Source organism: Triticum urartu, chromosome 1 (genome assembly GCF_003073215.2).
Source record: "Triticum urartu cultivar G1812 chromosome 1, Tu2.1, whole genome shotgun sequence".
NCBI classification, from domain to species: Eukaryota; Viridiplantae; Streptophyta; class Magnoliopsida; order Poales; family Poaceae; genus Triticum; species Triticum urartu.
In genome coordinates this window covers 113,611,688-113,632,776 of record NC_053022.1, presented here as the reverse complement: position 1 = coordinate 113,632,776, position 21,089 = coordinate 113,611,688, and the positions used below count along the sequence as shown (strand labels likewise).

Below are 21,089 nucleotides of genomic sequence, written 5' to 3'. Positions count from 1 at the left end.
AGATCCCGGATGTCACGAGGAGTTCCGGAATGGTCCGGAGGTAAAGATTTATATATAGGAAGTCCAGTTTCGGTCATCGGGAAGGTTTCGGGGTCACCTGTACTGTACCGGGACCACCGGAAGGGTCCCGGGGGTCCACCGGGTGGGGCCACCTATCCCGGAGGGCCCCATGGGCTGAAATGGGAGGGGAACCAGCCCCTAGTGGGCTGGTGCGCCCCCCCTTGGGCCTCCCCCTGCGCCTAGGGTTAGAAACCCTAGGAGTGGGGGCGCCACCCTTGCCTTGGGGGGCAAGGCACCCCCTTGGCCACCGCCCCCCTAGGAGATTGGATCTCCTAGGGCCGCCCCCCTAGTCACCCTATATATAGTGGGGGGAGGGAGGGCTGCGCACCCAAGCCCCTGGCCTCTCCCTCTCCCTCTCCCTCCCGTGACACTCCTCCGTCTCCCAGCGCTTGGCGAAGCCCTGCCGAGATCACCGTTGCTTCCACCACCACGTCGTCGTGCAGCTGGATCTTCATCAACCTCTCCTTCCCCCTTGCTAGATCAAGAAGGAGGAGACGTCTCCCAACCGTACGTGTGTTAAACACGGAGGTGCCGTCCGTTCGGCACTAGGTCATCGATGATTTGAATCACATCGAGTACGACTCCATCAACCCCGTTCTCTTGAACGCTTCCGCTCGTGATCTACAAGGGTATGTAGATGCACTCCTCTCTCCCTCGTTGCTAGATGACTCCATAGATTGATCTTGGTGATGCGTAGAAAATTTTAAAATTCTGCTACGTTCCCCAACAGGAGAAGGCAAAGCGAGAAAGTGTGACGGCCAAGATGATAAATAGGTTTGAAGACATCTTGACGAACAAGGAGGAGGCATACATCAAGCACTCTGACATTAAGGTGGAAAAAAAGCAGAGAAATTTGACTTGTCAATGAAGGCGATCGAGAAGAAATTCAAGATTGAACAGAAGAGGGCCATGATTGAATAGAAGAAGGCCAAACTCCAGCAGAAGAAGGTGGAGACCGCGGCCGCTTTGGAGGACACGAAGATACTCACCTTCAAGGTGACATAATTGAATAACGATGCAAGAATGATTGTGCAAGCCGCCCGCTTCAAGACGTTGCAGCGGCAGAAGAATGATATGGAGAGGACGGAGCAGGAGGAGATCGAGGCAGTAGAGAAGTAGGCGGATGCCGAAGCGGAGGCGGCCTACATGGCGGCGACGACAAATTGAGCGTAGAGGCTCGGATTGACGATCCGGCAAGACAAAATGCATAGACTGCCATACTATTATTCTTTCGTGATCGGGCATGTAAAAATTAAGCATACTTAGTCTTAGTGATCGTCCGATGATGTGACCCGACACACACTACGGATCAAACATATTTGAATTTCAAATTGCCTTTTATTGGTGACATATAGTGGCTAGCATTAGATGACTGGCTCCCCACCCATGTCCATGGTGGCCCCCCATGCATTCCTCGGACAAATGCAGTGTTCAGTTTACGGGTCAGCGTTGAAGCACAATTGCGAGAAATCAACTCCTGTCCGAGAAATGATACTTTTTTTCCTTTAGGAAATACAGTAGAAATGAATCCCCCTTTAGTGAACTTCTTGGCGTCTGTACGGAGATATTGTTCTTCTTCCTTGTTTTGAGAATGGAGATATTTTTCTTTGAGGACAATAAAATGAACTTTTTTTTAGTGAACTGATTGACAGTGGAAATCTTGGAGCCAAAGCCCACATGAAATGGGCCACCCAAGCCTAGTCAATCCACACCCAGCCCAAAAGTACCGTCCACGGAGGGAGCCCAGACGCCCATTCTCCTTATAAAGCCAGACTGCTCCAGGCCTCCCAAACCCTAGCCTCCACTCCGCACCCCAACCCAAACCCTACCCCGCCGCCGCCGTCGCCGCCGCAGCGCGCGGAGGCGACCTCCCACCGCCGCCAAGATGCAGATCTTCGTGAAGACCCTGACGGGCAAGACCATCACGCTGGAGGTGGAGTCCTCGGACACCATCGACAACGTCAAGGCCAAGATCCAGGACAAGGAGGGCATCCCGCCGGACCAGCAGCGCCTCATCTTCGCCGGTAAGCAGCTCGAGGACGGCCGCACCCTCGCCGACTACAACATCCAGAAGGAGTCCACCCTCCACCTGGTGCTCCGCCTCCGCGGCGGCGCCAAGAAGCGCAAGAAGAAGACCTACACCAAGCCCAAGAAGCAAAAGCACAAGCACAAGAAGGTGAAGCTCGCCGTCCTCCAGTTCTACAAGGTCGACGACGCCACCGGCAAGGTGACCAGGCTCAGGAAGGAGTGCCCCAACGCCGACTGCGGCGCGGGCACCTTCATGGCCAACCACTTCGACCGCCACTACTGCGGCAAGTGCGGCCTCACCTACGTCTACAACCAGAAGGCTTAGAGGTGGCTTGCGATTGCTCTGCTCTTTTACCTACCTATCGAGAGTCGAACTCACTTAGATGTGTCCCGTTTGTCGTTTAAACTGAAACCTTGAGTCTTATGTTTCCTGAATATTTCATCGCCTACTGCTGTAACGCGATGCGTGCTTAAATTTTGGTGTCCGTATGCTATCAGTCTAAATGCTTTTAATCTATTCCATGTCTGCTATCTTATTCTATGCTTTGTTGATCTTAATAAGGTGGTGTGATCACGGAGAGATGTATCCTGTTGATACATGTGTTCTTGAGCTTATAACATGTTATTGCAGGTGTTTCTAGATTAGCCAATAGCTATGCAGGTCTTACATGTTGATGAATATTTTGCGATTGCTCTTATGTGTTGATTCTTTGAGGTGTGTGATCTTTGTCACTTGCAATTAGAATTCAGTTCATTCCAAGCGATCGTGTGGTTGGTTTGTTCTAGATATATTTGTTGGTTCATACATAGATGTGTCTGAAACTGTGAGTACATGTAGTCAGTTACCTTGGCTGTAGACGGTGGCAGTTCGATGATTGCTAGCGTGGAGCATAGTCCTGCCTTGTGGTTTAGCCATCAGTTTTGTGTGTGATCAGCATTCACCATTGCCTACCTTTGGTGGTAATATTGGTTGGGTCTACCGTGCCATATGTCCATTGGTTTACAAATTGTAGATGTAGGTGAGTTTTGCTGTTCTCTTGGGATGTGATAGGATTACTTTACAAGTGCCGACGTAATCAGTGAGCTGGTTCAGTATCTAGGTATGTCTAGCCAATTTGATTTCAGAATTGGCCCAACGCTGTTTAGGCAACAGTGGCATTGCTGCTTATGCCCTGCCAATGGCCCTGTAGCTGGGATTTAGTACTTTTTACCGCTGTTCAAGAATTCGTCCTATTAATCAGTTAACGGGCCAGTTAATTGCTACTCGTAGGATGGCCTGTGAGACCATGAGATCGATTAATCGTTGTTGGCCCATTAACTTAGGGGCAAACACAACCCAAAGTTTTGGCCCGTAACCCCTCCAATCCCCCTCTCACTCAATAGCTAGGGTTCGACCAAATTATTACATATTTGGTATATTACATAATGGAGAGTATGATATAATACCTGGAAATGTTGGTAGGTTCCTATTTAATCTACCGATTAATGGTCAACCGATTAATCCAGATAATAGGCTGATTCACTGATTAATCGCTACTCCCAAGCCGTCCGAGAAACTATCAGTTACCGATTTCCTTAACAATGCTTTTTACTGCTGATGTTGTTTGCGGATGAAACATGTGACTACCGATTTTCTTAACAATTCTTTTTACTGCCGATGTTTGCGGATGAAACATGTGACTGGAATTTTCACGTCTTTGTCTCCGCGCAAGCCTAAGGTTGTTGTTGTGGTCGTGCAATTTCATTATTAGCTGTGATCAGCGGCAGCGTTGCTAGACCAGCGAGAAACCCAGTTCGGATCCATCTTGCACATCTTCATCTCTCTTTGTGTTGGTGAGATCCATCTTGTCCATTCATCTTCATAATGTTCTTGTGTGTTAGTATGTTTTTTTTTGTTTTGTACCATGTTCTCCAACATTGTCTGGTCCCAAAATTGTATATGATCAGTATGACCCTTAACAATTTAGGCCAACCATAGTAGACCTTTACTTGCCCAAATACATATGGTCCCAAAATGGGCCGAACAAATGGGCCAAACGACATGAGATGACCCAGTAAATTCTAATAGGCCTCTGTTGGACCAACACTTTGATGGCTAGGATGACAAGTTGACTAACGACACAATCACGACGCCATTAACAGCGGCTGCCACGTGCCAGTCTTCTCCCATGTCAACTGGTCACCCGGGACAAAAACACTTCCATGACAAGACATTTTTCTCATGGAAAATCACACTTCAATAACAAAAACCGAGTTTTGTCATTGAAGTGATCTATGACCGACATAGTATGACATCTTGACTATCATAGATTTGTCATGAGCGCAAATCGATGACAAAAACCTGCACCTTCTATCATGAAGGTGTATTGTCAATGTATTTTTTTAGCGTAGTGGATATATGGCATCAATGCTCTAAAGTCTCACGTCAATTTATGTGATGTTACGGGGCAAAAGTTGGGGTTGCCGTGTCACTATAAGGATGACATTCCTGGTCAGATCCGGGCCCTTGATCAACCCCTGGACTCCTATGGTCTTCCTAATGAAGAGTGCTCCAGCAGTGTGCCTTGAGGTCTCCTTTATGGAAATCTACAAGGGTGAGGAGATATTCTAGCAGCTGCAGAGCCGGCAGAATTGTCTTCTGAAGGGTGATGCCAACACCACCTACTTTCATGCCATTGTGAATGGGAGAAGGTGAAAGAAAGTGCAACATCTCGTTTGGACGATTTCCTCCTGGAGAAGTCCAAGGACATTTTAGAACCTTGATCAGTGGTCAACGACTATTGGCAAGCCACCGAGAATGCGAATCTCACCTTCCCATTCTTGACCGAGGAGGCTATTTGAGCTATCATGGAGACGAAGGCACCCTTATTGTTAACCTTGTAGTTGATGTTGTCCAGTTATCTTGGAGAAGGCCAAGATATATAGTTACATCTTTGGTGCGGTTGGGAAAATTGTCTCAAGCAGGGTATCACCTCAAGTTCATGGTAACAACTTGATCATGGTAGAAGGAACAAAACCTGTCATTGTCTATCTCAAATTCCCCCGTATACTTTGAGGCTATGTGTGGTCTCAAGATGAACTTCAGAAGAGCGAAGTGGTGATCATGAGTTGCCCTCCCAAGGATCAATCACAAATGCATGACACTGGGAACAAAAGATGGGCAGATTGATTCCAGTGTGATACATGCGTGAATGATACCTAAAATTAAATGTAAAATAAAATTGAAATAATACAAACCGTCTAATTTCCATGAAGTCAACATGCGTACACCAACGTGAATATGACAATGATGAATAGATTATACTTCAGTTGGCACTAACTAGCAATGTTCATGGCTGGTACCTAGAGGCAACAATGAAACTGTAAAATATAGGAAAAATGTATGAAAACTTGGTGACAAACATACATGCCACTTGGCAAGAAAGATTGGCGGCTCAGTTCCAGTGTGATACATGCATAGGTTGTACCATGACAAGGAAGCAAAACAATGTTCCACGATGCAATAAAAGAAATGGTTTTAGTTGTGATAAAGTACTATGCAATAAACGTTTCCGTTGTGATAAAAGATACAAGTCTAACAAAACAATATGCGAGTAATCGGAAAAAAGGAAATGTGTTCAAATTTCCTATTAATATACAACATTTCTGATAGAAATCTTTAGAATGACCCTCATAATGTAATAAATAAGAACATAAATGCAGGTCCACGGTGATTACTGTCTAGGTTATTAGACTATGCGATCACTATATACCCATGAACTAGGCTCACTTTCTTACAAATAATCACATTGCCACAAATGGGCCCACGAAATAGGCAAACAACATGCACAAGATAGAAAAACAAGCTAAATGTATATATGAGAGTGACAAAGAGAGAATATTTTGGCAAAATTGTTGTGAGCAACAAAGCACTCATGTAGGGAGAATAGCTAAAATTATACTGGTTGTCCTAGCCATCCACATGGACGGTCAACACAAGTCAAAGAGGTTAACATAAGTCCAAGCAAGCTATTAAGGGCCCAACCGCCCAAGCAAGCTATCTCGCTCAACATAAGTCCAAACAAGTCTTCATGGCCAGCGAGTCAAAGGAAATGAGAAAATAAAAGGAGGCAATTACGTTGGTGATGCTAGAACTTGGCGTAAACGGTCACTTTGGTGTTAGAAGTTGTGTTGTACATTGAAGTGGTGCAAAAACTTGACTCGGAGGTGCAAATACAGTGCTAATCGGGTTGGTATACGGATTCTGCGCTGACTAGGCGGGTGGGTCAGGCTGTCAGCCACTGGACCTGAGGGAGAAGGCGGGTGGTCTGATTTTTTTCGAAACCCCCCTCAGAATATATCTTCTTGTAAAAAAGTACCCGCTGGTCAAAATAAACAGGAAAAAGGCAAGATCAAGACTCGAACACGCAACCAGGTATAGAGAGTAAACCAGTACAACAAGTACGCTGTCCATGTCACGACGTTCTAATTGGATAACTATCCTATATGTATTCACCAATTGTTTTAGCAACATGAATTTAGCAGGTACGCAACAAAAGTTCAAACGGGCTGTAGATATTTCGGCCCATTTTGCACGCGCTGTTTTTTAAAGATATATTTATAAAATGTAAGTTATCAAAATTATGTTTAAATGTGCTATAAACTTTATACAATCAAACCATGACTAGTAAATAAAAACATTTAAATATACACCCATGTACTATATAAAATATTTAGTTAATACAGAAATTTAAAATGTATATTAAATAAAAATGTTCATGTATTATTTTCAAAACATTGGTACATTTATTTTAAAAACTACCAAGCATACAAACGAAATACCTTATCTTCGTGTATTATTTCAATACACAGTGGTATATTGAAAATATTTATGAATTATAAAAATGTATAACAAAATTAAAATGATACAATTTCTTTTAAAATTGCATTTTAAAATATTATTCTATTATAAAAATATATACTGCTTTCGAATATAGGTCATGAGTAAAAAATATAGACATGTGAATAATTATAGATATTAAGTGAATGTTTGTATTCATCATTTTAAAATTAAATATAAGCCATGAGTTTATACTTTCTTTGTATTCATTATACATTGTATCTAATATACATTTTAATATCCGTATTAACTAAATAATTTACACACACATGGGTATATATTTCATTGTTTTCATTTACATAATATTGATAATACACAAATATTGGAACATAATTTTTATTACTTCCGTTTTAAAATATCTTATAAATATAGCTTGTGCAAAATGGGCTGCAATATCTCCAGCCCATTTAAGCTCCATAAGCATCATTGCTAAATATTTATGCTGCCGTTATCGTTTACTTGACGACTCGCAGGGTGAAGTGGTTGGCCAGTTGTTTTGGTAGCCTGTGGACGCGGGTTCAAAACCTGCCCTGAAATCTTTTTCTGTTAATATTTTCAGGCGGGACCCACTGGGCATAGAGAAGTAAAATGCCACATACATATGGTTTTTTTTTGTCAAAATAATATTTTTTGTTGAGGGGGTTTTCGAAAAAAAACATTCTTTTTGGTCACTCGCTGACAGCGGACCCCATGCACCTAGTCAACACAGATAATGTATCTATACTATACTATATAGTGTATCAGTTTTGAAAGTTTGATTTCATGCATCAAAATGCATTCCTGGCCGTTCATTGGGCTCCATCCGACGGCTTATAATGCAGGGATTCGCCGCTACAGTAGCATCAGTGTTGTCTGCGTCACTCTATAAGCATCTAGGAGTTTGTGTTAGCACGGAGTAGCGACCCCACTGCATGTCAGTTCTTTGGAGCTAACAAAGTCACACCATGCCATAGTCGAGTGGCCTAGAGCAGTGCAAATTGTTTTACTACAGATGCCCGCAGAGCTACGTGGCACGTGTGGTTGCAGACACAAGTGAGATCTGTACCACTAAGTCTGACAGGAGGTAACTTAAAAAAAGTCTGACAGGAGGTGAAAAATAAGAATAAAAAATTAAAAGGTAAACAAAACAAACCAGTGCATAGCGCACATATGAACCTGTCTCATGTGCAATTCTGGGTGGAAAGTTACAGTAAAACATAGCCATAGGTAGAGGAGGCACTACCTGAACCTAGGTACGTACATACATATGAACCTGTTTTTAAAAAATGGATTTTGAACGTGCGTTAAAATGTGAAAAAATACCAAATAAAATTTCACGCATATATCTTTGCAATATATATGCGCGATACAAAGTTTTACGAAAAAATGTTTTTTTATTTTGCCTCTGCATAAAAGACAAATTTCAGTGCTTCTAAGTAACATTTTACGACATGTTGTTTTGTCTTTTTTGCATATGCAAAAAAAATGTTTTTCCATGAAAGTTTCTGTGCAGGGATAGAACATGGAGATTTGCGCGTGCAGCTTTTTTAATTTTTTTTTGAGAATTTAGAAATGTGTTTCCAAGACGAGTTCATATATACCCTGATTCATTTATATATTTTCCGCAATTGGGACCCTAATTTTTTTGCAAATTACATATTTATGTGATAGTTACTGTCGTAAGAACGTGACAAGCTTTCTTATGCTAATTTCTATTATTTTCTTTATGCTTCCATACATGCACAATGGTCATTTGTCTTGAATCATTTCTCCAGGCATTTTCATGACTTATTTTCACTGAAATCACTTTGCAACGTAAAGATGCACATTACACGTGCACGCATACTAGTATTATTAGAATAAATACGAGGCATACCGTTAATTATTCGAGGACCAAGCAATCACACGAGCACCACACCGAGATTTGTTAACGAGGTTCATCGATATGGCTACATTTCCGAGGCCTGACTATGGGGGTTCCTCCACATGACACTGCTACAATACCGCACCCGGTTGCCCTGAACACCGGCACATGCCGCCGGCTTCCCCTGCGTTCCGGTGCTATTATGTTGGTATAGGTTACATCGTGTGTCTACCCCCGCTATATATGAGAGGTCTAGGATACAAGTGTCCTATTAGGACACGACTCCATATCCTATCTAAACACAATACTACTCAGAGTCCAACTGTAACCTATCTTGTACACAATATTTGACACAACTCTAACAAACTCCACCTTGGCGAATATTCTCCATCATGTTGAATTCATCAATGCGTCAAACTTCCATGTACATTGAATTTGAGTTTATCCCATGAGTACCACTGCTACTCCAAAGACTTCATATGACTCCACCTGCAACTTGTAGTCCCTTCTTTTCTTGACCAGAGTCAACACTCGAACGAAATTAAGTTCCATATTACTCTAGTTTGCGCTCCCAACTTCCAGAGTATCCGTCCAACGCCATCACACATTAATCACTGACCTGCGTGAAAGTGAACAACTCACATATTAGATGTCACACATAAGAGTTACCTGAACTCAACATCACCGCTCCTTTCTTGACAGCCTGTCTGAAACTTGAAGGAATTTCACCATTGCTTGTAGTCATTCCGAGTCAAATTCGCAGTTGTCTCACCACATGTATGACCACCAGAGCCCTGGCCCATCTCCATGTCCCACGCGTACCGCACGCCTCGCCGCTATTACTGCGTCGAACCTACGCTGTCCCGGTCGAGTTTCAAGGATCGCGAAACCACACCACTCAACCCCACTGCATAGTACCATCGATCATCATCTACCGATGACGAGTTTCACGCTTCCATCAGACCACTGGGCTCTAGTCCGAACTGCGTGCCACTCGCTTTTCCCCCTTGCTGAATAGGCTTTGATTCCCTGGATCATTACATCGCAGCCCCTCAATCTAGCTCTGCCTTCAACATGACTCCATGGTAGATGATCAGTCCACCCGCGCCCCGTCGACTTCGAGCTCTCATGTGCACCGTCTTGAATCGATCCTGCGCCATAGTCTTGTCGAAGCCACACAAGCCTCGGGCATGTGCCGCGTGTTTCCACGCCCCAGAAGTCGGTCACCATCAGCATTACGCTCCTATGTCGTCGTCGCCGATCCCACCACCGTTTTCTGTACCAACCGACATCCAAGTCGATCCATCAGACTGTCTAGTCCGACCCAGCCGAATTTGTTCGACTGTAACGACACGCTTTAAGGCTCCCAAATCGTCTTCCGCAAATTTTCATCCATCACATCACAACTCCATCCTAGCTGAATTGACTTCCCGCAACGCCTTCAATCATCACTGTCGTGCCAACAAATTTTCACACTTGTCTGCCATAACCTAAGATTTCCAGTCCCGTTGAACATCTTTACCTCAAACCTAGTATCTGTTGACGCCATGGTTCTTTGTATGACTGACGCTGAGCGTGCATAGTAGCAAATCCAACCAAAAAATGGCCTTCACGTGGTGTCTCTTGGCTCAATCTCCAATGCTGGCTAGTTGCTTCCAAAGCTTCCTGATGGACGCGTAAGTATCAACGGAATTACTGCTTGCCGATTCGATCTGGCTGCCTTGCGTGGCACGTGAGGACTCTGTCCTCTTTTTTTTTCTCAAAACAAATCTTCGGTCTCTGCTCTTGCTGTACGCGACCGTATCCAGCACGATCCACCTCTTCCGTGTCTCGCCGCCCGCAGCCTTGCGGCTTCCGCCAGCTAGGCCGGTGCCCAGCACGCGCCTTTGGGCCTCCGTATACAGCGCCCGTCGATCGATCGATCGACCTGCTGCCTCCCTGCCCTGCGCGACGCGTCGCCGCTCCTGTACGCTCGCCCTATCAATCCAAGATCGTCGCACGTCAAGTCGTCTGCTGCTGACACATAATCACACGTGCTTCCCGCTGATCTGTTTTTTCCGTTTACTTTCAACACGAACAGAACTCGGTCGCTCCATCGATCTTTTCCAGTCATGGGCCTCGACCGCCGACCGATTAGACGAATTCTGCCCCACCTCTAATCAACGATCCGCTGCCTTCAAAACAAACTAGCTCATGATACCATTTGTTAGAATAAATCTGAGACATACCGTCAATCATCCGAAGACCAAGCAATCACACGAGCACCACACCGAGATTTGTTAACGAGGTTCATCGATATGGCTACATCCCCGGGGCCTGACTATGGGGGCTCCTCCCCATGACACCGCTACAATACCGCACCCGGTCGCCCTGGACACCGGCACATGCCGCTGGCTTCCCCTGCGTTCCGGTGCTATTATGTTGGCATAGATTACATCGTGTGTCTACCCCCGCTATATATGAGAGGCCTAGGATACAAGTGTCCTATTAGGACACGACTCCATATCCTATCTAAACAGAATACTACTCAGAGTCCAACTGTAACCTACCTTGTACACAATATTCGACACAACTCTAACATATACAAAACGGGATATGCACTGTATTTGCACGCCTAAGCCAAGTTTTTGCACCCATTTGATGTACACCGCAACTTCTAGCACCAAAGTGACCATTTATATCAAGTTTTAACACCACCGGTGTAATTGACTCAAATAAAAGACCAAGTCAAAGATGAAGGCAAGGAAGTAAAGAAGCTCAAGCCTATGAAGAGAAGCCTTCATAAAGTCGAAGGAATCCCATGGGTGGCAAACTTTCTGCAGCCCAATGGGAGCACGACTCATGGACTAAAGATAGTTTTACCCTCTCACCTCCTCATCTTAAGGGTAGCCTTGTTCATTTGTCAATCACACCTAGGTTATAAATAGCCCCAATGAGCTTGTAACACGCTCACTCCCACTTGAATAAACTCAAGAGAAGAGTCATTCCCTCTCCCTCTCCTCAGAACCAAGGTTTGAAAGGGGGTTAGGTTTCGGTCCAAGGCATGTTGTAAGGCTTGGACCGTCAGGAGTCGTGGGGCTTCAGCAGCGGGAACGTTCTGAACCACAGTATGTCAAGCCCTTTTCCCGAGGACTCATATGACATAGGTCATGTTCCCACAAGGCGACTGCAACTATTCAAAAAACATTGTTGTGTTACTTTGTTGATGTACAATTACCTTCGTTATAAGGCCGCCACACGCTGCTACTTACATTTCACTAACCCTGCTACAAAGGATACCCCTAGTCAAAAGTTGTTTTCATAACAACAACATGCTGTAAGTAACATGAGCAAAGCCATACCATATGTACAAAGTTAGAAATATATTGCAAAGTGCCACATCTAGCCTCTGCACAACGTGGGAGGACAACCTTTACTTTCTCAGACTTGCTCTATAGCTCCACATACAATCAGCAAGTATGTACAATTCAATGCTGTTAATCACATCTCAATGTAGTATTCACCAACATCAAAACTACAAGTTGGCGATCCATTTTAGTTTAGCGCAGTTCCTTAAAAGAAAGGCCCATATATTTCAGCTCACAAGCAGTTTGTCTCCCAGCTCTTTGCGGTAGAAGTGAATGAGGCCAGCGCTGTCGATTGTCTGCAGCTTATCCTTCAGTATCTTCGTGTAGTGGTCATCCCTGTCCTCCAAGCTCCTCATCAATTCAACCTGATAAGCCAGAAACACTTCGAATATATCAGAAGCTGTGTGCCCAGAAGGGCGACTTTGAGAATGCGGCTGTGTTAGGATAACTTGTCGCGGATGTATAACTTGCACCCACCTGTCTCTGGAACGACTCGAATTCATCGAAGCTCAGGGAACCATCGCTGTTTGCATCAAGGAGATGCATGAGCGCCATCGCATCCTCGCCCTCGGCACCAAGATCTTCCATCACCTCCGTGAGCTCCTCGATGCTGATCCTCCCATCACCATTTTTGTCTATAAGGCAGAAAGCCTGGTTCTTGCATTCACCTCCTCGATGATCACTGGCTGGGAGGTCTCGAAGGCGATGAGCTGCTAGTTCTGCCGCAGCCAACATAATAGCCTTGAGTCTTTTAGCCTGGAGAATATTCAAGGAATGCTGATTCTTAGTCATGCCCCCAAAATAATCTTTCAGTTCAGTCTCAGAAAAGGTATAAGAATGCTAATTTCAAGATAAAACGATGTCATGATGAAGTCAGCAGATTAGGAACATAAACCAAACTAGGTCACTACCATCTCAGCTGTGAGCTCTGAACTAACTGTTATAACCCAGTGATAATTTCAGTAAGAAGCCTCACATGCTGGATGAAATTTAGGCGTATCTTGTAGCAAGCAGCATTTTACATAACTTATGTCTGTACATGTTTTGGCCCTTGGTTCGATAAAACAACTTACCTACTATGTTTTGAAAGATACCCGAGTGCCTTGATAAATCCAGACGATTCAATGTACTTCAAAGGAAGAAAGAGAGTTGGAATTAAGTAGATGGCTCACCTCTCCGGGATCCGTAAGACCACCCTTGTAGAGAGAGTGAGACGCTTCTCCACCAATAGCAATTCTGTGCATCTCCTTGGTGCGTATTTGTATCTCCATTAGTGGCCTCGTCTTCCCAGGTTCACTTACATCGATTGCCACATGCAGGCTCTGATAGCCATTTCTTTTTGGCTGTGTCACATAGTCCTTTGTCCTACCTGGCACTTCCTTCAACAGAGCTCGAATGATTTCGTGTGTCCTGTGACAGGCCCTGGGGCCCCAATCAGTTGAGCCACCATCACATCGAGGGTCCAAGATTATCCGTAAACCAAGTATGTCATTTACTTCTTCTGGTTTCCGACCATCTTTTACTAGCTTCTTCATAGTACTGAAGCGGCTTTTGTACCGCCCTTCAATTGAGATGTCCTGCACAATCTCGGTTAGCTCATCATCAGATTTCAGTGCCTGAAGCAACTGCGCCTTGTAGGCATTTATCAAGAGCTTGCACTCGGCTTCTCGGTTCCTCAACCATTGATCGACATGGTCATAGGAATGAGGAAACAAGTACCTAAATGAAAGATCTTCCAACTCTAGCGACAGATTACCAGCCCCGACAGCATGAGCAAGTGGAGCATATATCTTCATTACTTCAAGAGATTTTACTCGCTGAAGATGCTTGGGGAGGTACTGAAGGTGTCTCATCGTATCGAGCTTTAGAGAAAGCTCCAAGATTACTGCCCGGATGTCATAGTACGAAAGGAAAAACTTTCTCAATGAGCTCGCACTTTCATCATCCAATACGTCGACCTTTGAAGGAGCAACCTTAAGCCTTAAGCTCTCGTGCAGTAAATCAGCTATGCCAGTCCCAATTTGAGCTTCTACATCGCTCATGCTTATAGTCCCTGCATCAAGCGCTTTCCTCAATATGCCGGCTGAAATAACTTCCGCATCCATCTGCCGTCATGCATACAACAAGAATTCAAAATCCCTGTTAACATGAGAGCTTAAGAGTGGATAAATAAGCCCAATGATGCTTAACCGCGTTATCATACAAAGCAGTGCAAATATCTTATGAATCACCATAACCTTGCAGGGAAATGGAGCGATTAGAAATTGGTCAAAGAGCCTAATCGTAAACATGGGTTAACTTGTGATGGTTTTTGACGATTTACTCGTCCAAGAAAGGCTCTGCCCATCAATACTGTCAGATTATATTGCCTTCAACTTATGGTATAAATGAGAAATTCAATGGAAAGTATGAACCAAAGAGTAGCGATCAGTGACATGAAACTAAATAATCATATTTAAGCCTGAGCTTAATAGTTTGTGTAACTGAAGTGTGACTGTGAAACGAGGAATGCTGAACTTACGCATTTAACAGAATTCGGCATATTGAGCTACTCATCGTTTACTTAATTGATGCAATTCTTGTTCATGCGAACTTGATCCAGGAACCCACAGGTAACAGGCCAAAAATTATTAAATTCTACCTGTTCATGCGAACACGAAAACCCACCCCCAGTCTCCAAAATCGAACGATATAATCCTATTTACGCAAACGGAACAGGGGAGGAGGCTCTGGCTCAGCACCTGGAGGTCGGCTAAGGTCGCGGCCACCGCGAGGGCTCGCGTGAGGGCCTGGCCGCCGTCGCCGTCGCGGAGGGCGGGGAGGGCCAGCTTGAGCGCGCGGAAGAGCAGGCGCGACGAGGAGGTGGTCGCCAGGCCCTCTCCCATCCTACCCGTGAGCTCGTTGAACACGCCCACAAGCTCCGCCACCAGCCGCCCTCCTCCCTCCGGCGGCGGCGTCGCCGGGGCCGATAGCGACGAGGAGGAGGAGGTGGACGGCGCGGATGGGGAAGAAAATGCAACAGAGGCAGGGAGACGCAGTCGGTGCAGGCGACGCGGGTTGGGGCGTGAGCGCAGGCCTGGGTGGTGGCGGTGCTGGTGGCGGCCGGCGGGGACGGCCGCGGCGGTGGTGGCTGCCGTCGCCATGGGTGGGGCCCGCTCCGGGGATGGATTGCAGGCGACGTGGCACTGTGGCAGCCGCTGTGCGGATATGTGATGTGGTAGGTGGCGACTGGCTCGCGCCTTGCCACGTAGGATTTGCCATCTCCGCGCGGGAAGAGACGGGGTTTTGATCAGAAAACTGAGTTTCTCCGGAAGTCCTTCGTTCAATACGCATAAACATGCGTATCAATAAAAAAAGCAAATGTTAGCATTTGTGAGCGAACGTCTACATTTGTCATATGAAATTAGATAAAATTGTAATGTTGTTGTGTAAGATTTGCCATGTCTAAAATGAAAATGGCCACGTGATGCAAAAGGTTATGAGTAAACTTGTCACGGTGCAATGCGTTCGATCTGGACTCGACATATTTGAGGGCGTCAGACTTTCAGTGTTAAAGTTTTGACATAAAATGTATACTTAGATTCATTAAAAAAACTGTGAAACTATAATACATACATCTTTCCACGGTGATTAATGGTAGTCAGCCGTACGACTGTTCTCTCAAACACACCAAATCGTTCTTTCCACCCTCATCGTCACTTTTTCTTTAGTTTTCGTGCCAGTCGGTACTCAGCACGCCATGGTCGGCCCAATTTCTGGGCTGCTGCTCCAGATGCTGAGCTGCATGCCCTCTTGCTAGTCGGGTTGAAATTTGTGAAACACCACACGAATCGAGAGAAAGCATGTATAAGAGGCCTGCAATGTTCATCCTCTCATTAATCTTGCAGCACGTTTCAATCGTCTTCCAGCATCCGACCTAAAACCATCGGCGACACCATAATGACGGGATGAAGCTCGTCGCTCGTCACACCGTAACTGTACATTGTACGTGCAGCGATGTTACTTGCCTCTTCTTTCCAGACAGTTCCTTATATATGTTGCGAACCATCGTCCTTCTTTCTACCATTTGTCTCGCCTTCGATCTCTTGTAGTTCGACAACCAGCTCCCAAACAACACCGAGATAATCCTCTCACTTGTGTTCGTGGGCATGCGTGTGTCGAGATGAGGTGCTTTTGCTTGGCGGGCGACCCCAATGACAACACTGGTTATTTGGTCTTTTTTTATCACGTCAAATATGTGATTGATTGATTCACCTGGTTATTTGGGTTGCTGTCTGCGGGCTGTTTTTTCTCTGGATATACTGTTCTTGGAGAGGTTAAAATTGTGGCAAAATCTGTAGGTTTGAGGAGAGAGGAATCCTTGGAGCTCCATGAGGAAACTTTGAGTCAACAAGAGTTGCCGCATGCTCGTTGCACGACTTCTTGGCATGTATGGAGGGAACCACCCCGTGATTAAAGGCATCTCCAATGCCGTGCCGCAAAACGCCTGCAAACGTTTGGATTGGCGCGTGTGGACCATTTTTGCCACCCAACACGATGCCACATACATCAATGGACTCGTAAACCAGAATCAAAGTTGGGGGAGGTTTGCGGGAGTTCAAACCTCCGCCAAGTAGGACTCTGACAACCCCGGCTTACCCAAAATCCCACCCGTAGCCTGTGCATTTGGCCACATCTGCATTGTTTCCGTGCCAAACCCCGTGCATTCCCATCCTCTCTAGCCGATCGACGCCTCCCTCCAGCCCGTTCCCACCCTTTTGTAGGATCAGGAATTGACTAGATGGGTGGGAGAGGGGTGAATAGGATATTTAAAAATTCTTCATTAAGAAGGGTTTCTTTCAAACAAGCAAATGAAAAACTATTCTAAGACGGAAACTTAATGGAGATAAAACTGAGAAAATGAACGACTTAGAGGGAAAGCTAAAACGGGCTACTAAGAGATATCTATCCGAACATAAGTGAGAAGAATAACTAAGTAGCACTAGAGGGATAATATGCGGTATATGCATACTATATTAAGTACTGTGTGAGAGAATACAAACAGAAACATTGTGAACTAACATAGAGGGAAATGCTATTTAGTTTCAAAGAAATGATCAAAGTGAACAATCACAGAGAGGAATAACCCAACAGATAGAAATACTGAAATTAAATCAAGTAGAGAGGAAATCAGTGGTGCTTGATGGCGACAAGTGATTTTTTCTATCAGTTCACACTTCTGCCAAAGTGGCACATCTGGTTGGAGGGACTTGTGGTTGAACACATGAACAAATCTCTTTCATCCTATTCTCCTCAACATGAAGAACCTCGAACTTTAGTTGATTTACTCTCGACACATTCTTGAAGGTAAACTCCAAACCTTCACAAACTTTGTCCCTGGCAAACCACAATTACTCTTGGTTGCTCGGACCGACGCCTAACCGTCTAGTGAATGTGCAGCTCACAACAATAATAGGCACAAGCTTCGTATAGACCTGTTTCTTCGCGATGCTCAATCACTTAACTAAATGTGGGCTCTGGGGTTTTCTCTTGGTGAAATATGACTATAGAGTGGTTCGGACAAACTCTTGTCAGATCAAATGGACCAGCCAAACGGTGAAGGTTGGGGGTGGGATGACTATTTATAGCCGGAGTAGTTCCAAGGTGCAAAATGACCAATTGGGGCCCGCCTCATGCAATGGTCATCTAACATTTGTCCAACAGTCGAATTTCAAATTCACGCGATAACTTTACTTAAGGAATAAGTTAAGCTGACTCTACCGCATGTGATTTTCTCTCAACATCCAGAAGAACTTCGTCTGTGACTTAGAGGGAAAACACAACACCATGTAGGATTTTGACGACTTTGCCATGTAGGATTAGTTGAGACCCTAGATATTATTCGCTATTCTCACCATGAAAACAAAATTAACTTCATTCAATGGAGTACATATGTAGAGTGCCAAAGTATTTGGTACAAATAATTCTTCATCACATTTGTTTTGATGTTTTGGCCACTTTTGCCTCCTCTTCTCCTTCACATCCTCATATTTCGCATGCAACTTTCCAACCCGTCTTCGGTGACTATCATCGCGAAATTCATGTTCAATCTGTACCACATGTCCACATCCGAACACTTTATATCAGTGTTGTCACACCCAGTTAAAAGAATAGGTTTAGGGTTTCCCGTGGGGCAAAGCCTCTCCACGTCCTTCTATATATAATGATCATCACATACAAGTTACATACGTACAAATACGTGTACATGTCACGCTAGACCTATTTAACACTCCCCCTCAATCTGAACTTCTACTCTGTTCAAGGTTTAGATTGGTACTAAAACAGTTTAGCATCCGTCGAGTGGTTGGTTTGGTGAACACATCGGCCAGCTGATCATTTGAAGAAATGAACCTGACCTCAAGATCTCCAGAGGCAACATGCTCATGCACAAAATGGAAATCAATCTCAATGTGCTTGGTGCGTGCATGGAAAACTGGGTTGGCAGTCAGGTATGTGGCTCCTAAATTATCACACCATAGAACGGGGACACGCTGCCGAGAAACACCAAGCTCATTGAGTAGTGACTCTAACCAAATGGCTTCAGCAGCTCCATTTGCCAACGCTTTGTACTCAGCCTCCGTACTGGATCGTGACACTATCGGCTGTTTCTTAGAACTCCAGGAAATGAGGTTCGGTCCAACAAAGATGGCAAAGCCTCCTGTGGATCAGCGGTCATCAGGGCCCCTGCCCAATCTGCATCAATAAAAATACTAATGCTAGTGGAGACAACTTTATGAAACTTCAGTCCTGTGTGCAATGTTCCTTTGACATAGCGCAGAATACGCTTAACTGCTTCCCAATGAACATCAGTGGGCTGTGAAAGGAACTGGCATACCTTCTCCACTACAAACGAAATATCCGGATGAGTGAGTGTCAGATACTACAGTCCACCAATGACACTACAGTATCGGAAAGAATCTGCGACACTAAGGGGTTGACCAGACACTCGTGCAAGCTGATCCGAAGTAGACAACGGTGTGGAAGTGGGCTTACAATTCTCCATACTCACACGTTGTAAAAGATCCAAAGCATACTTCCGTCGAGTCAATGTCAGCCCCCCTGAAGTGTATGCCGCTTCCAAACCGAGAAAATACTCCAACGACCCAAGGTTCTTGATAGGAAAACTGGCTGCAAGGGAGTGAACAAGGCCATCAACAACTCTCTGAGAGGATCCGGCAATGACAATATCATCCACATAGACAAGCATATAGATCTGAACATCACGATGGAGAAAGAAAAACAAAGACGTGTCTGCTTTGGAGGAGTGAAAACCCAGTTCAAGAAGACGTGCACTGAGCCAAGCATACCACGCACGAGGAGACTGTTTGAGACCATAGAGAGCCCACTGCAGCTTGCACACATGTGAGGGATACCGAGCGTCCTCAAAACCAGGCTGCTGCTGCATATAAACATCCTTAGACAGGTAACCATGGAGAAAAGCATTACCGACATCAATCTGCCGAAGGCTCCATCCGCGAGACACAACAAGAGCGAGAACCAGTCGAATGGTGGCCGGTTTGACAACCGGACTGAACGTGTCACCATAGTCAATGCCAAGCTGCTGGGTGAAACCACGAGCTACCAGTCATGCCTTATATTTGTCAACATTACCATCCTGTCGATGCTTGGTCTTGAAGATCCACTTACTCCCAACAACGTTAACCCTGGGCGGACGAGGCACAAGGACCCATGTGTTGGTGCGATGAAGGGTAGCAAGCTCATCAAGCATCGCTGCACGCCAGGCAGTCTCACGAAGAGCATCACGATGAGAGAGGGGCATCGCATGAAACGCGCGCTGGCGAGGGTCATAGCGCACGGTCCCGTTAGTCGAAACAAGCGCACGCCGGGTGTGATCACGGGTGCGCGTGACCATAGTGTGACTGGGAACAGCCGGGGGCATCGCGGTCGAGGAAGCAGGAGTACCCTCAACAGAAGGCGATGCGGGTTGTTCGACTGGCGTCAACGAAGCAGCTGGCGTGGATGGAACATCATCCGCCCGCACCTGGGTGGAGGATGGGCCAGCATCGGCCTGCACCTGGGCAGAGGATGGGATGGGCGAGGCGGCCCAGAGGCGTGAGGCGAGGGCGCCAAGAGGCCGGGCGAGCGGGTCACAGGAGATGTGCATGCGCCATGCACGTCGATCACGTCGTTGGTCACGTGGGGCGGAGAGGCAGCACGCGTAACCTGAGGTTCCTGCACAACGGGAAAACTGCCTGAAACATGCGAGTGAGTAGACAAATAGGACATGTCATATTTGCGCAAATTGTCACATGTAGCCGGTTCATTGGAAGGAAAAGAGAGAACATAAGCCAATGTGGAGACATCTACGGTGACACCTGGAGTGGAGTAGGGAAAAACGGACTCGTCAAAGACGATGTCACGATATATATATATACACACACACACGCCCCGTGGAGAGATCCAAGCACTTATACCCCTTATGCATCTGGCTGTACCCTAAGAACACGCACATGGTGGAGCGGTAAGCTAACTTGTGTGTGTTATATTTGCGCAAACTAGGCCAGCAGGCACAACCAAACGTGCGAAGGAAATTATAATCAGGTTGTACCTTGAGAGGATGATACATGGGTGTATCTTGTTGGAGAACATGTGTGGGCATGCGATTAATGAGATAACACGCAGCAAGGAACGCCTCATCCCAGAAACGCAATGGGAGAGAAGAGTGAGCCAGCAAGGCAAGACTTGTTTCTACAAGATGACAATGTTTGCGTTCAGCAACCCCGTTCTGCTGAGATGTATGTGGGCAGGACACACGGTGAGAAATCCTAGTGAAATGAAAATAACGGTGCAATTTGTGATACTCGCCAGCCCAGTCCGACTGAACGGCTATGATTTTAGTGTGAAGAAGACGCTCAACATGAGCCTGAAAGGC

At 45.6% G+C, this 21,089-nt stretch overlaps 2 protein-coding genes across 2 annotated transcripts; one reads left to right on the top strand and one right to left on the bottom strand.

Annotated features, from left to right (window-relative positions):
* Positions 1-1,840: 1,840 nt before the first annotated feature.
* Positions 1,841-2,605, top strand: LOC125551043 (ubiquitin-40S ribosomal protein S27a). The gene has a single exon (XM_048714197.1). The coding sequence runs from the start codon at positions 1,946-1,948 to the stop codon at positions 2,411-2,413; it is 468 nt and encodes a 155-aa protein (XP_048570154.1). The 5' UTR covers positions 1,841-1,945; the 3' UTR covers positions 2,414-2,605.
* A 9,487-nt stretch (positions 2,606-12,092) lies between these two features.
* LOC125551034 (GTP diphosphokinase CRSH1, chloroplastic) lies at positions 12,093-15,418 on the bottom strand. Its single transcript, XM_048714187.1, has 4 exons — positions 14,899-15,418; positions 13,330-14,262; positions 12,635-12,913; positions 12,093-12,522 (listed from the first exon to the last, which is right to left on the bottom strand). Exons 1-4 carry the CDS (start codon positions 15,298-15,300, stop codon positions 12,385-12,387), a joined length of 1,752 nt encoding a protein of 583 aa, XP_048570144.1. The 5' UTR covers positions 15,301-15,418; the 3' UTR covers positions 12,093-12,384.
* Between the last annotated feature and the right edge of the window lie 5,671 nt (positions 15,419-21,089).